Source organism: Trifolium pratense, linkage group LG7 (genome assembly GCF_020283565.1).
Source record: "Trifolium pratense cultivar HEN17-A07 linkage group LG7, ARS_RC_1.1, whole genome shotgun sequence".
NCBI lineage: Eukaryota > Viridiplantae > Streptophyta > Magnoliopsida > Fabales > Fabaceae > Trifolium > Trifolium pratense.
This window is the reverse complement of record NC_060065.1, coordinates 47512756-47527933: the sequence shown is the minus strand read 5'-3', so window position 1 is coordinate 47527933 and position 15178 is coordinate 47512756. Positions and strand designations below refer to the sequence as shown.

At 31.0% G+C, this 15178-nt stretch overlaps 1 protein-coding gene and 1 long non-coding RNA gene across 3 annotated transcripts; both read right to left on the bottom strand.

Annotated features, from left to right (window-relative positions):
- Positions 1-5465: 5465 nt before the first annotated feature.
- LOC123898652 (alcohol-forming fatty acyl-CoA reductase-like) lies at positions 5466-7013 on the bottom strand. The gene is made up of 3 exons (XM_045949668.1): positions 6856-7013; positions 6139-6266; positions 5466-6033 (listed from the first exon to the last, which is right to left on the bottom strand). Exons 1-3 carry the CDS (start codon positions 7009-7011, stop codon positions 5880-5882), a joined length of 438 nt encoding a protein of 145 aa, XP_045805624.1. The 5' UTR covers positions 7012-7013; the 3' UTR covers positions 5466-5879.
- A 1730-nt stretch (positions 7014-8743) lies between these two features.
- Positions 8744-12810, bottom strand: LOC123898655. 2 transcript variants are annotated; one of them, XR_006805393.1, is made up of 6 exons: positions 12200-12810; positions 11753-11853; positions 11143-11220; positions 10558-10665; positions 9315-9418; positions 8744-9215 (listed from the first exon to the last, which is right to left on the bottom strand). It is a non-coding gene; the product is annotated as an uncharacterized LOC123898655 (long non-coding RNA). The 2 variants fall into 2 exon arrangements; XR_006805394.1 differs by lacking the exon at positions 11753-11853.
- Between the last annotated feature and the right edge of the window lie 2368 nt (positions 12811-15178).

Below are 15178 nucleotides of genomic sequence, written 5' to 3'. Positions count from 1 at the left end.
GTTTATATTTCTTACCTTAAGGTTCATTGAATTCTGGTGTAGTGTACCTATGGTACTCTTTGTTTGTTCTTTTAAATATTTTTATATTAATATATAATATATTTGTCATTAAAAAAATCATTTTTATTATAAAAAAATAATTAAAAAAGAAGATTACTATAACTCAATCCGTTTTTTTCGTAAACAAAAAAAACAAAAGGCATATATATAAGATACATGAAGAACTACTCCCTCCACATACACCCACTATCCAAGAAAATTTTAAATTTTTTTTAACATAAATTATGGCAAATTTTATGGTACATGTAATAATTCTTAATGTACCAGTACATCAGGTAACTAAATTAATATGTAAATGAATATATTTTAAAGGAAATCATTTTTCTTATCATTAAAATGATTATAGTAACTAAATAATATTATTCATCAAAATTGTCAAAAATATTAAAATTGATATTTTTTGAATTTTTATTCATCATTATAGTCAATATTGAATTTTTTTTTCCAAGAAAATATTAGAAAAATTAGTATCATGCTTATAAACAATATATTGTATTTTTTCTTATGATATTATCATTTTTAAAATATAATAATCGGTTAATAGTTTTTTAATTCATAAAAATAATCGTTAATTTATCAATTTACTGACTTGATGTATCGGTACATTCAAATTATTCGAATGTACCGTAGAAGCTCCCTAATATTATATCTCAAATATATTCAATAAGAAATGTACTTACAGTATATAAGATCCAAGAGAGTAATAGATTATTTTCTCCGTTTCCTCCTATCCTTAATATATGAGAAATTTTACTTTTTAGATTAATTAAAAATTTAATGTATTTAGTCAATAATATAGACTAGATACATTAATTAGATTTTAAACAATAAAATTTCTCTTCTTACACCGGAGGGAGTATCAATTTTACAGTATCACATGTCTGCTTTTTTTCACATGATGAAGTAACTCGATCGATTTCATCACCAACTTTATTCAAACCGATGGAGACACATAACCACATAGTATAGTCATTATCACATAAAACAAAAAATAATTATAACACAGCATCATAATGAAGGTGCTGCACTGCACACGAAGAATAATTAATATGAAGGTGCTGCATGCATGCAAAACGTAACGTGGCAAAACTCATAAAATTTTTCATGCACTTAGAGAACACGACCTCCCATTACATGACATTTATATTATGAGAACTGCTAAGTGTCAAACTTTGACACACACCAACAAACACTTGCCCATATATTGATGCCATATAATTAAGACAACGTCTAACATATAATGGTAATGATGCACAAGTAATAAATAATATTATAATAAATACAAATTTTATAAATTTCACCGTTGTATTAAAAATTTATGTTATATAAATTAGAAAAATGCTAAACAATACCTCCGGGACACTGTTTAAGGAACCAAATATAGTAATATCACATTGAAGTTTGTGCAGTCAACGCCTCGAAAGTGTAAACATTATTATTTTTAATTTTAAAATTTCTTTTTTTGGTTTCCTTAACCCGTGCCCCGGGGGCACCGGTTAGCATGACCCTATAAATTATTCATAATTTTTTTAAAAGAACTTATATGTTATATAGATTATTCATAATTTTTCAAAAAGAAATTGAAAATTATTTGATATGTTATGAAACTCATCAAAATTAACGATATTCAATAAAAAATCATAAACCTAGATTGGGTGCGGTCAAAAGCTTCCAAATCTGTTGAGATTTGCAGGATTCTTTTTATTGAGTCTCTTTTGGTTTTCAAATCTGCTGAGATTTGCAGACTTCTTTGTATTTGGTTTGACCTTTTTCACATCGGCGTTGATGGTTTGGAAGCAGATTGCGAGCTAGCTAGAACTTATCTGCCTAGCTTTCTTTCTACCGTTGTCACATCAATTTTGGGCTCACGGAGATACTTTTTGGGTTCTGATGCGCCGATCACTTTTGATTCGAGATTGAGAGTTAAAGTTTCGTGGCATATCTATGAGTTGAGTTTGTGTCTTCTTTGCTGGTCTGGAGGCTGAGGAGTGTCTCTCTGAGAATGAGATTAGATGTAGACTTCTATTAAGTGGTGTCGGTTTTGATTTTCTTCATTGATATTCCGCTTATATACAGCACCTTTGTTTTTGTAGTTCTGTTTCTCCCGGCTTTGTTCGTCTTGTACATAGACTGATTGTTAATAATAGGCTTAAATGCAGTTTTGGCCCCTCAAGTTTCACAATTGCTTGATTTTGGCCCCCCACATTTCAATTGCTTGATTTTAACCCTTTAAGTTTCACAATTGCTTGATTTTAGCCCTCCAAGTTTCAATTGCTTGATTTTGGCCCTCCAACTTTACCCCCTTTTGCATTTGCTAGCCCCCATTGACTTTTTTGACTATAAATTGCTTATGTGACATTTTAAAAAAATTAAAAATATGTTTTAATTAAAAAATCATAATATTTGCTTTTACAAAAATGTATTAAATTTTTTTTTTTAATAAAAAGTTTAATAATTATTTTTTATTTAAAAAAAAGTTTACAAAGTTTTTAAAAAATAATTCATCAAATGTTTTTTTTACTTTTTTATATAACAAAATTATTTTACAAACTACATATAATAAAATAAAAATTATAATTTAGTTTGTAAAAAACAATTTGTAATTTATTTATTTATTTATTTATTTATTTTTAAATACTTATTTGCAAATTTGGGATTTAACCAGGTTTTCTTGTATACATGTCATTCCGAAATGATCTATTAATCTGCTAATAAGTCGTATAATTGCAGTTCCACCTATCACGTTATTGTGAAAGACGATGAGGATTTTTGAATATATCGACACATGTATTTCTAAAAGGTCTTTAATACTTACTATTCTCTTAACTTAGTAAAATATCTACTAGTATATATGATTTAAAATCAAATAACGTATCACATTTTTTTAATTCATATTATTTCCAGAATTCTAAGCAAATCAAAGTTCATTCTAAAAATAATATACATGAAGCAGGAAGCACACCACAACACACCGACTGAAAAACTAGTATTTTCATTCATGTGTGTTTGGTTGGATGGAATAAATTGGGTTTTCACATGTCTGATTTTTACACTATCACATGTCACCGCATAGCTTTTTCACATGATGAAGTAACTCGATTTCATCACCGCATAGTATAGTCATTGATGTCACATTAATTAATACAGCATCATAATGAATTGAAGGTGCTACTGCTGCATGCACTGCAAAAATATTGAAGATGCTGCATTGCATGCAAAACGTAACGTGTCAATTCAATATACAATACCTATACTGTACCAATCATAACAATCTTCAAGCACTTAATTAGAGAACATGACCTACCTTCCCATGACATTTATATATCATCAGAACTGCAAAGTGCCAACCGATTTGACACACACAAACAAACACTTGCTCATATATATTGATGCCATATATATAATTAAGACAACATCTAACATGCATAAACCGTTGAAATTTTATATGGGTTATGCTAACCGGTGCCTCTGGGACACTGGTTAAGGAAACCAAAAAAGAAAACTTTTAAATTGAAAATAATACATTTTAGACTTTCGAGGCGTTGACTGCACAAAGTTCAATGTCATATTACTATATTTGCTTCCTTAAACAGTGCCCCGGCTGTTTAGCATTTTCCATTATATATATATATATATATATATATATATATATATATATATATATATATATATATATATATCCCCTTAAAATTATATAAAATAGACAAATTTATTTTTTATTATTTTATTGGCAAATATTAGTTGTTAGTGTATTGTTAGAGAGTAGGGGGAATTGTTAGTAATTAGCAAGGTTGTCAAAACCAGACCGATAATCGAACCGGCGAGCTTACCGATTCAAGGTTCAATTGGTCGGACCGGGGTTCAATCGAGTCGGACCGTTTTTAATTAAATATATATTTTTTATTTTTAAATGATGTTTAAAATTATAATAACAAACTAGCCCTTAAGAGAAATGTTACGGTCATGTCATGATGTAGGAGGATTTCTTCTGTATATTATTATTTTAGTTAGATTTAGTTTTATTATATTTTAGGTTGATTTCTTATTTTTATATTTCACCTAGGTTAGTTATTTTTATATTTTAGGAAGATTTGTAATTTTTATTTATTTTGGTTTGTTGTTTTTATTTTTACAATCTTTTAGGAGATTTGTTAATTTTATTTTTCACTCATATTTAAGCTAAATTATTGTAGCTTTGAAGGCAACCTTTTGATTTAATAAAATTCAGAGATTTTTCTCAAATTTGGTAGATTCCAAATTACTCCTTCTGGTGGATTCCGGAAGTCTAGTGGATTCTAGATTAGTTACTCTTTCTAGTGGATTCCGGAAATCTGGTGGATTCCAGATTCCAGAGCCTTATTTGACAGGTTTGTCACTTGCGAACCTGTGTTTTATTATAGGATTAGCGCTTGCTTTTCCTTCACGCTTCCGTACTGCGTCATGTCACCTCATTTATAACAATCACCCAACATGAGCTATGTTACCTCATTATTTTTAGGGTAGGTTCCATTCTTAAATTTTTTTGAATTAACTAATGAATGCAAACTGTGAACAAAAACTATAATATCATAAGAAAAATAATTGATTATGGTCTGGTACTCTGGTTTTTTTTGTTTTCAATGAGTTGAGGATCGAACCCGGGATCTATAGCGTACTACCCAAATTCCTCACCACTAAACCAAACCTAGTGGCTTGTCTGGTACTCTGGTTGGCAATACGTTAACGAGAGAATATTAAAATTAACAACCGTTAAAGTAGGTTGGGTTTATTTTTTTATGATCGAAATTCAAACAAGATGACACACATATGAGGGAATTTCTTTGTGGGATTTTTAGTTTGAACGTGTTATCATTAGGATTTAGGATAATGAGATTTCAACTGCATATGAAATTGGGTTTGGAAAAGATGAATGGTTAGTGATTAATGAGAATGGGTAGAATAAGGAAAGACACATGTGCTGTTTAAAATGAGTGTTATACGTCTCAACAATTAATTTTAATTTAAAGGTCAATAATTGTTCCTTTCATTCTCATATATAAAACTCATTCTCATGCGTTCAATGATTCCCTATGAATCGCTCAAAATACACTTGTTAACATTTTCACCATTTTATACTTAATCTGAGTATTCATTAATACAATCGCTCAAATATATTGAGATTATATATGTGTGTAATTCTTTAATTTAAGCGATCTTTTGCAAGAGTATTTATCACATATAACATATATGATAAATATTAGTAAAATTTAATATCTTGTTCGACATTAACGAAATTTATGAAATAATAACTTTTCTTTTACCAAATGAGAATACAAGTTTTATTAATAAAACATATGTAAAATAATAATCACCAATACAAAATATATGAGATCACACACATTTATTTTTGGATAAAATGGGTGCAAATAGTGAATCGTTTGATTATACACACATCACTTCAAGGCATACTTGAAGATACCAGGAATATGAATATTCATGAAATAATCTTCCCAATCAATAATTTGGGGTCAAAGTAAACCAAATCCATTTCTGCACCTCTTTGTTTTGCAGCTAATAGCAACTCTTTTGTATTCATATTATGTCTTATATATATACTCGTTCGCATGTTAAAATGCGTAAAATTTTCAATGATTCCCTATGTGTTCGATCAAAATACACTTGCTAAATTTTCTCCGTTTTATACTTAGTTTGAGTATCCATTAATACAATCGCTCAAATGCATTGAGATTATTAATAAAACATACGTTAACAATAATCACACATTTATTTTTGGATAAAAAAAATGGGTGCAAATAGTGTACTGTTTGATCATATACACATCACTTCAAGGCATACTTGAAGATACCGGGAATATGGATATTCATGAAATAATCTTCCCAATCAATGATTTGAGAGTCAAAGTAAAATAAATCCATTTCTACATCTTCTTGTTTTGCGGCTGATAGCAACCTTTTTATATTCATATCATCAAATCTGTGTACAAAATAAGCATTTGTCTTAGTTAATTAATAAATACATTAAACAAATACTATAGTATTATATTTTAATTTAGATGCTAATTAGAATCAATCAACTTACATGCCATTGAAGAACAAGAAAGCTAGATAAAGATCGACCAACCGCATAACAATATTAATTTTTCGATTTAGGTCGAGGCACATCCCCTGAAAATATTGGCATAGCAGTTTATTGACCAGCTCTAATACCTGTTATATATGAAAACTTTGTTAGCACGTTACTGTTATGGCATGAATTACATTCACCATTTTTTTAACAACAAAGAAATTGAGTATAATGACTAATCCAACTTAGGAAACATTACTAAAAAGCTTAGTAACCATTAATTCACATAAATATTAATGGTTGGAGAAATTAGGCTGACATGACGCTGTTCCATTAATTTGATTCTTGATTAATTTGATTCTTGATTAATTCTTGATTAATTCACATAAATATTAATGGTTGGAGAAACTATAGTTCTTCTAACCCGATAATATTTGGGTTGATTTAAGAGAAAATTGGGTTGACACGAATTTATGTTAAATATTTTTTTAATGACCTCGTTACCACAAAAAAATAGTTCTTTTACTCAGAAAAATATTTTAGATTTAATAATTTAATAAGCAATTTTGTTGAACTCTAAATATAGCAGATTCACAATCCTTTAGCTCTAACAAGAAGATAAAGTTTCTTTTCCACAAAAACTACAAAATCACACAAGTAAACAAAACAAACATATTGTATATAATTAAAGCATGACTTAGAAAATGACTCAAAAGAGAGTGAGAAAAATACTTTTTTCCAAGGAAGCCGGTAACACCAGTTAATAGAATTATTTTGCCATGAAGAAAATGTATGATGCTTTTGAATTCCATTGCAAATCGGGGTAGAGAAGTTTTCAAAGGAAAGAGGGAAAAAAGAAACTAGAAAGAAACTGAAAATAGAACACATGATGCTTATTATGCCAACTAGAAGATGATACACTATATGTTTTTATATGCTCATGAGTCATGACAAATGTATGCTATTATTATTATTATTATTATTATTATTATTATTATTATTATTATTATTATTATTATTATTATTATTATTATTATTATTATTATTATTAAGTGATTTTTAGATGAGAAAATAACGAGTCAATTTGAAACTCTTTAAATGGGGGTTTTCTAGTTTTTAAAGGGTTTATGTAGCTGTTTTGGTTAATTGGGCTACGGTGGTTATGCAAGTGCATAGAGTCGCTATCAAGCAATAAAATGATAAGTTTATCGTTCTCAATAGGGATTGTGCCAAAATTACTAGTTTCGCTTAGGAATATGGATAAATTAAATGCCTGAAAATAAATGCATAAATGGTATCTTTGTCTTCGCTTTGTTTGTTTAAAAATGTATCTTTGCGGGTACTTTAGTAAATGCAAGAAATAAATGCATAAATTAAATGACTAAAAATAAATAATGTGTGTGTGACCACACGAGGTGGTTAAGTGTGGTCGGATCCCTCTCTTACTCCTGTTTGATTGCTCTATTATTCCCCTCGATAAGGATTTAGACTGTTGAAAATAGGTTTGAAGCAATATCTGTTCCTATTTTTATTACAAGCTTTTACAGAGCCTAGTTTATTTAGACTGTTACCCTTACTTTATTTAGACACCATTGTCCAAAGCTCCACTTTTTCGTTTAAACTTTGGTCTCATCACCCTGGGGACCCCTAAATTATAAGCAGTCACGTGTGCCTAAAACTAGTCACCTACCCACAGACATACTCTGCAAGGTAGAAATTATCGTTTTTTCCAATCCTATACTAAGACGGCAGATACTGAATTTAATGGTCTCATATAGGCCCTAGTATGTTGTCCTTCGGTCGGGATTACTAGCTTCGTTTCCTATGTGATATCCACTAGGTCCTTAGATTTTATTCTAATGTGATCAATATTAAAATAACTAACACCATACAACAAAAGAGTTTGAAATAGAAATAATTGAAATTTATAAATATTATAAATAGTACTACCAAGTATTCGTAAGGGAGTTTCTCGACTCCACCTAACCTAGGAAAAATAAATTACAAAGACATAAAGAAAAGAACTTTATTGGCCTTGGAGTTCCTTGGTCTCCTTGCCTCCTCTTTAGAGTTCTCCTACTCTAGAGTGAATATTCAAAGTATTGAATATTTGGAATGTTTGTGAATGAACACTACTAGAAAACTCGGCTTTAGCGACCGATTTAGAGACCGATTTTCATCAAAATCGGTCTCTAAATCCGCTAGCGACCGATTTTGCGACCAGAAAAAATCAGTATCAACGGCCCTGGTCGCTACTCCATTGTGACTAACCCAACGACCGATTTAGTAGCGACTGAAGTAGTGACCGATTATAGAGACCAAAATAGCGACCGAACTTAGAGACTGGGTTAGAGACCGAGTTTGCGACGATCTATGCGATGCAATGGCCGACGCTATAGCGACTGATTTAGAGACTAATACCAGCGACTGAGTTAGCCACTGATTATAGCGACTGAATTTGCGACCGACTTGTTTAATTTTTAAAAAAAATCAGTCACTAAATCGGTCACTAATTTTGATTTTTTTTTTTAAAAAAATGTAGTCCCCTATAATATATATAAATATAACTAAACATATTAGTAAATTAAATCCTTATAAAAATCAAGAATCACACAATTGGTAACATAGGAATCGTCAATACAATACAGACAAACATAAATTATATCTATATACAGCTTAGTTTTTTTCATTCTAATACACTAGGTAACTTTATAAGAGACTCCAGCTTATTTTTTTTCATTCTAATACACTTTGTAACTCTATAAGAGACTCCAACACCTCCTAGCTTCCTTTCATCCAGGAGAAAGTTTATCCATTATTGTATCATGTGGTGGAGACACATACAAAAGGGGGAATAAATCCCTTTCAATTCTTGCATACAAAAAGTCAATGTCATAACTCAAAAAACTACAAAAAGTATGCCACACTACTACACTTGCCATTCTTGATCTAATTCTTCACCATCATCAGACATATCATCACTATCATCAGCCACGTCATCTTCATGAACTTGATCTCTGGTATATGGCTTGGGTTGAAAGTTTAAGCTTTCGAACAATTGTTTTACCATATCACGAAGTTCATCCCTTTCCCTAATGACAAAAATATAAGGCTAATTAATATTTAAAATTAAGTAAAATAAAATGAAATCAACATAAAAAAAATACTATTTAAAGTTGAGAACTCATTACATAGACATGTTCCGATCTTCGATCAACCCAAGTCTTATTCTTGCAAAGTTGGTGTGTGAACAAACAAATTTGAAGGAGCGGGGGGGAGTGCCATTCAATTATGTCTATAACAAAACAGAATATGAATTAAAACTAGAAGCCAAAGAAAATTTGGCATTTTCCATCATCAGAATACAAATTATCACCACGAACAACTAATTCCATACTAGAATATAAATGATGATTGATTCACAGATAGATACATGTATTAGGGGCTTCATTTACAGTTTACAAAAAGAAAATTTAATAACCAAGCTTTCCACATGAATTGACATTTTTATAAAATAGAGTCAGAGATATAAACTCTACAAAACAAGTATTGTGATATCGAAAATTACTAGAAGCAGGCATGTCTATTTACAATTACAATAATTAAACTTTAATTGTGGAATAAACTCAAAGGTTAGATGGGTAAAAGTTCTTTTCTGGTGTACTTTCATTCATTCATAATGCATAGATAGCCAACACCATTAGTATTGTTACAGGGAGACACAGATTGAGCAGTTGATGAGGCAAGATTAGCCTTCCAATTATATCTGATCCCATAGATATACTGAAAGCTAAACACAACGTCCAGTTTTTGACTTTGATAAGCTTAGTAGGACATTGATATATAACAGCACCAAAAATATTATGCTAACTTTTTGATCAAGATTTTCTGTTTATTAAATCTAGTGTCAGAGTGTTTATCTAAGACAAAAATTGACCTCATATATGTTTAAAGCAATAATGAAAAATAAACTGACTTTGATAAGCTGGATGGCAGAATGATAAGTTGTTGACTTTGACTTAGATAAACACTCTGACAGGGATAAAATAGAGGTAGAAATTAAGACAAAAATGGATGCATTGATTTCTGATCAGTATGATGCACTAAAGAGTTGTAACTGAAGAGTTTGAAGCTGTCACGAAAGAACAACAGGACAAAGCAAAAAGATTCAATGATGTAAAGCCGAAGAGGTATTAATTTTCTTCTTCGAATATGTCATTATTTATAATTATATAAGAAACATATTTACTAATTAAAATCATGATCTTAGAAAGTAGAAATATCCATTCTCATTAGCAACAGAATAAACTAATCTAAAATAGAATTTGCAGCAGAAACACAAAAAAGGCAAACAAATAAATTAGAGTAAAAAAACAGACAAATTACAATGGTTGAGGTCCTATTTATGCTTGAGAGAAAGGAAGAGAGGCTTACTATGTTCTTCGGAAAAGACGGGAATTGAGGAATGTCAAGAGAGGAATTTACAGCAGCAACCTCGAGGCAGAAAATATCGACGAAGACGGTAACCATAATATAAGCCTCCTGCATGACACATCATATATAAAAACTGCGACTACAATATTATGATGAATTGATTAAAGTACATAGATGAATGTTCGTATCATATAAAGTTCATTTGTGAAACAGAAAATTAACTAAAGGGACACAATTTTTCATCAATATTACATATCTAGGACTCCAACATTCTAAATTGCTATAAGTAAAAACAACTTATCAAAACCAACAACCCATCCATCCATGAATCTATCACAAAATTATTCACACATAGAAACCTATATATATATATATATATATATATATATATATATATATATATATATATATATATATATATATATATATATATATATAATCTTGACAAACAAAGCACAAGTTTATAATGTGTAGTTCCCATAAATTAGCATCTGATAGTGAAAAAATGTGAAATTTCAAGAACACAAATAACACAAAATTTGTAAGTAACAAAAATAACCACTTATATCAAACATGTAAGATTACCTGTCTGATGTTTTCAATATCAGTGGCAGGAATGAAATTAGGAAGTTGAAAAGGTTGTTTCTCAATACCTCAGTTCCCCTGCCAAAACAATAGCAGAATTACTAATGAGATAACTGATAGCTTAATGTATGCCAATATCGACTATATAATGAGGCTAAGTAATATCAATCATAAAAGATTGAAGATAAGATGTAATAAGTGAGTAACTGAGCAAAATTAAACTGAGCATAAGTAAACCATACGGAAGAACTACAATTAATTAATATAGATAAAACATATTAAGTGAATAACCAACGATAATTAAACTGGGCATAATTAATCCACAACTAGTTCTTGAGTTTGGGGTTGAATTATAGAATCCTAATAAAACCAAAAACACAATAATCAAATGAGGGTTATATTGTACGGACATGAAAGAGGGTTTGCAACCAACTAATGCTATATAGGCATAGATGAAGAGTCATTTGAGAATAAATTTCATGTTTCCTTATCAGCCTTATCATCAAAGCATAACATACAGATAAAAGGGTAAAACTTTGAAGTTGAAATGAGTACTTGAAGAAAAAATGCAGAAAGAAAAAGTAGTAAACCAGGAGAGAAGACTACTCACATGTAGTGTGACATTTTGAACTTGAAAATAATGAGATGAGAATGACCATTGTCGATGATGTTACCGGCATAATTATAAATTTGTGCTATCAAATATAAGATCTGCATAATTATATACATACTCTAAGGTTTCTATTAACAATATTCTGAATTTAACAATCAATATCTCAAAAGAACTACTTTTTTGCTTATTAATAACAAATAATTTGTTATTTTCATTGCTTATAATGTTACTTATAGAATCATTGCTTCAAAACCATGAATAGAACAAAATCATGATACCTATCCAACACGATGTAAAAGGTAAGCAGCTTTCCACAATTGTAGTTTAGTGAAGAAATTATAGAACACAAAGAACACAAACATTTTTTAATGCAAAAGAAATCCAAAATCTTAGACTGCAAATTTAAAATTAGAAATCAAAGAAGAATAAGAGAAATCCAAATACCTAAAGAACGAGTTCTGACGAGACAAGGTTCAATTACGATGAATAATGGTGAACGATGCAGACACGACGAAGAGTTTCTGGGTTCAAAGAACTCTAGAACGATGGGGAAGATGGTTTTGGGTTTTAACGAGTTCTGGATTCTGGTTCCAACGAGTCAAGCTTCTGGATTTTAGGGTTTCAATGAGTGAGTGAGATTGACTGACGATGGAAGAGAAGAGTAAAGGTTTTTGGGTTCAATCTATTGAGGGTGAATGAATAATAATGATTAAGGGTTTCTGGTTTCAATCAATTCAAGTGAGAATAAGAGGATTCTGGGTTTGGAAGACTTGAAAAAAATTTGATTTTTGGGTGTGGGAGAAGAAATTGAGTGAAGAAGAAAAGGTTTCTAGGTTCGCGTAAAAAGAAACTGAAGGTTTTGGGTATAAAAATGTCGTTTTAAGAAAAATATATTGAATTATTATGAAAATTATTTAACATAAAAAAATAGCATATATTAAAAAAATAAAAACCATAGCGACGGAATTTACGGTCGCTAATAAATCGGTCTCCAATTCGGTCTCTATAGCCACATAGCGACCGATTTAGCGACTGAATTATTTTTTGACTTTGACGCTCAAATTATTTCGGTCGCTAAATCGGTCTCTAAAAGCGAATTTTCTAGTAGTGGCAATATTGCGGATGCGGTAGGCACTGCAACCGCATCGGACCGCAATTGCGGTGTGAACTCAAATCAAACGTGATGCCGCAACGCAACCGCAACGCAACAGCATTTCACCGCAACACAACGGAGTTTTGACTGCAACGGCCGCAACGGTTCAATCCAATATTCCTTTTCGTAAAAATTCAGAGAATCTCACCTTTATTTTTTCCTTTATGTCCTTTCATTTTAGAGTTTCTGTCTTCTTATGTCTCGATGACTTAAAAATGAATTAAAATTTATATAGAATTATAAGTAAAAGATATATAAAGAATTACAATAATTATAGTATTTTTTCTGTGTTTGTGCGGATAAAAAATTATTTCACGTCGCAACGGCCGCAATTGCATCGCAGTGTCCGCATTAGCCGCAGTCGCAATACCTGCAACCGCATCCACGACCGCAACCGCAATTTAAAACCTTGGCTTCATGCTTAAGTGTCTAAAGACTTAAAGTATCTAAATGTTGAAATTCAAATGAAATAGAGGGAAAAAAAATGAAGACAAATATCAAAATAGAAATAAACAAATCAGATGCGTTTGGGGGTAAAATCAAGTTCAATTCGGTGGAAAAATTACATAAACAGAGATGAGAAAGGGTATATGAAAGCAAAACATGTTGATGGCGGGCGTTTACCGGGATGACGATGTTCTCTGCGACGGCGAAGTAATCTACGACTATGGCGATTACCCATCGCATCAAAAAGAAGAAGAAAGAAGATGAAGATGAAGAAATTAGGGATCATAGAAAAAAGAGATTTTTGCAGAAGATAGTGATGTCAACGTAGAAACCCTAAAGTAGGGTTACTTCTCTCACCTCGATTTGGGAAGGAAACTGAAAGCTGGAAACTCGATTGGATAACAAAACTGGAAGAAACGCTAGCTCGATTTGTGTATGGAGAACGAGAGCTGGAAGTGAAACTGGAACGAATAGGGTTTCTATGTTGCTTTCCTTTCTTGCGGTGGGTTTCAAAGTTTGGGAGGAATTTTCTAAAATATTAGGCCTGATTTTTGAATTGACATAAAATAAAAATAAGTGCAATATTTTCACGTTTAAGTTAATCGTATTTTTTTTGTCAAAAAAAAAGTTAATCGTATTTTAAATTTAGTGATTTATAAAAAAAAAAAAAAACAGTTGCGTCAGATCGGCTGTCGCTAATAATAATCGGTCTCCAATTCGGTCTCTATAATCAATTAGCGACCGATTTAGCGACCGGATATTTTTTGACTTTGGCGCTCAAAATTTTGGTCTCTAATTTGGTCTCTATAACTACTTAGCGACCGATTTTTTTTAAACTTTGGCACTCGAAATTTGGTCTCTAATTCGGTCTCTATAGCGACCAAATTATTTCGGTCACTAAATCGGTCACAAAAAGCGAATTTTCTAGTAGTGGAATAATAGTGAAAGAGGAAGGCTCTATTATAGTTTTACAGTTGGGTTTGAGCTTTTTCTATGCACCCATCGTGGTCACGATGGCGTGTATTTTTGCCTCATCGTGGCCACGATGGATCCTATCGTGGTGTGATGGAAGATCTTCTCAGGATTTTTTGCGTATTTTTCAAGTCATTATCGTGCCACGATGACAAGCCATCGTGCCACGATGGTAAAGATTTTATGCAGATTTTCTTCAATTTTATCCATCTTCTCATCGCGCCACGCTGAGACACATCGTGGGTATGATGGTGCGCTGCTTTATTATATTTTTGCCCTTTTTTTGCTGTTTTTCCACTTTTATTGCTTCTGGTCCTTATGTCTTCATATAATTGGTTGTCATCATGTGCCTATATTTTTCTTGTGTTTGTTGGGACTCGAGTAATGTTTCTTGTTTACTTGATTTTTATTAGTGCTTTGAGGTTTTCTCCTTCTTTGTAATCTTGGGAGGTAATTGGTTCCCATTTTATTAATATATTATATATTATATTATATTATTTTAACCTCTTTAAAAATAAATGTTTACTCTATTTTTATTTATGTCTTGAAGTTTTCTCATTCTTTGTAATCTAGGGAGGTAATTGGTTTACGCTTTTATTAATATATATTATATTTTAGCCTCTTTAAAAATAAATGTTTGAAAGCTATTACTTCACGATTTCCCTTTGCAGGCTCAATATCCTAATAGGTGGCAGTAGCGGTCTCACACTGATTGAGGTTACTGATCAGTTCGTGGTGCTAATCAATTTTTGACTTGTCAACGGCTTATTGCTTATTGCTTTTCGCTTGGAGACTCTTACGCTACAGGTTGCCCACAAAAGTAAACATGGTGGCTTGAGACATCATCTCAC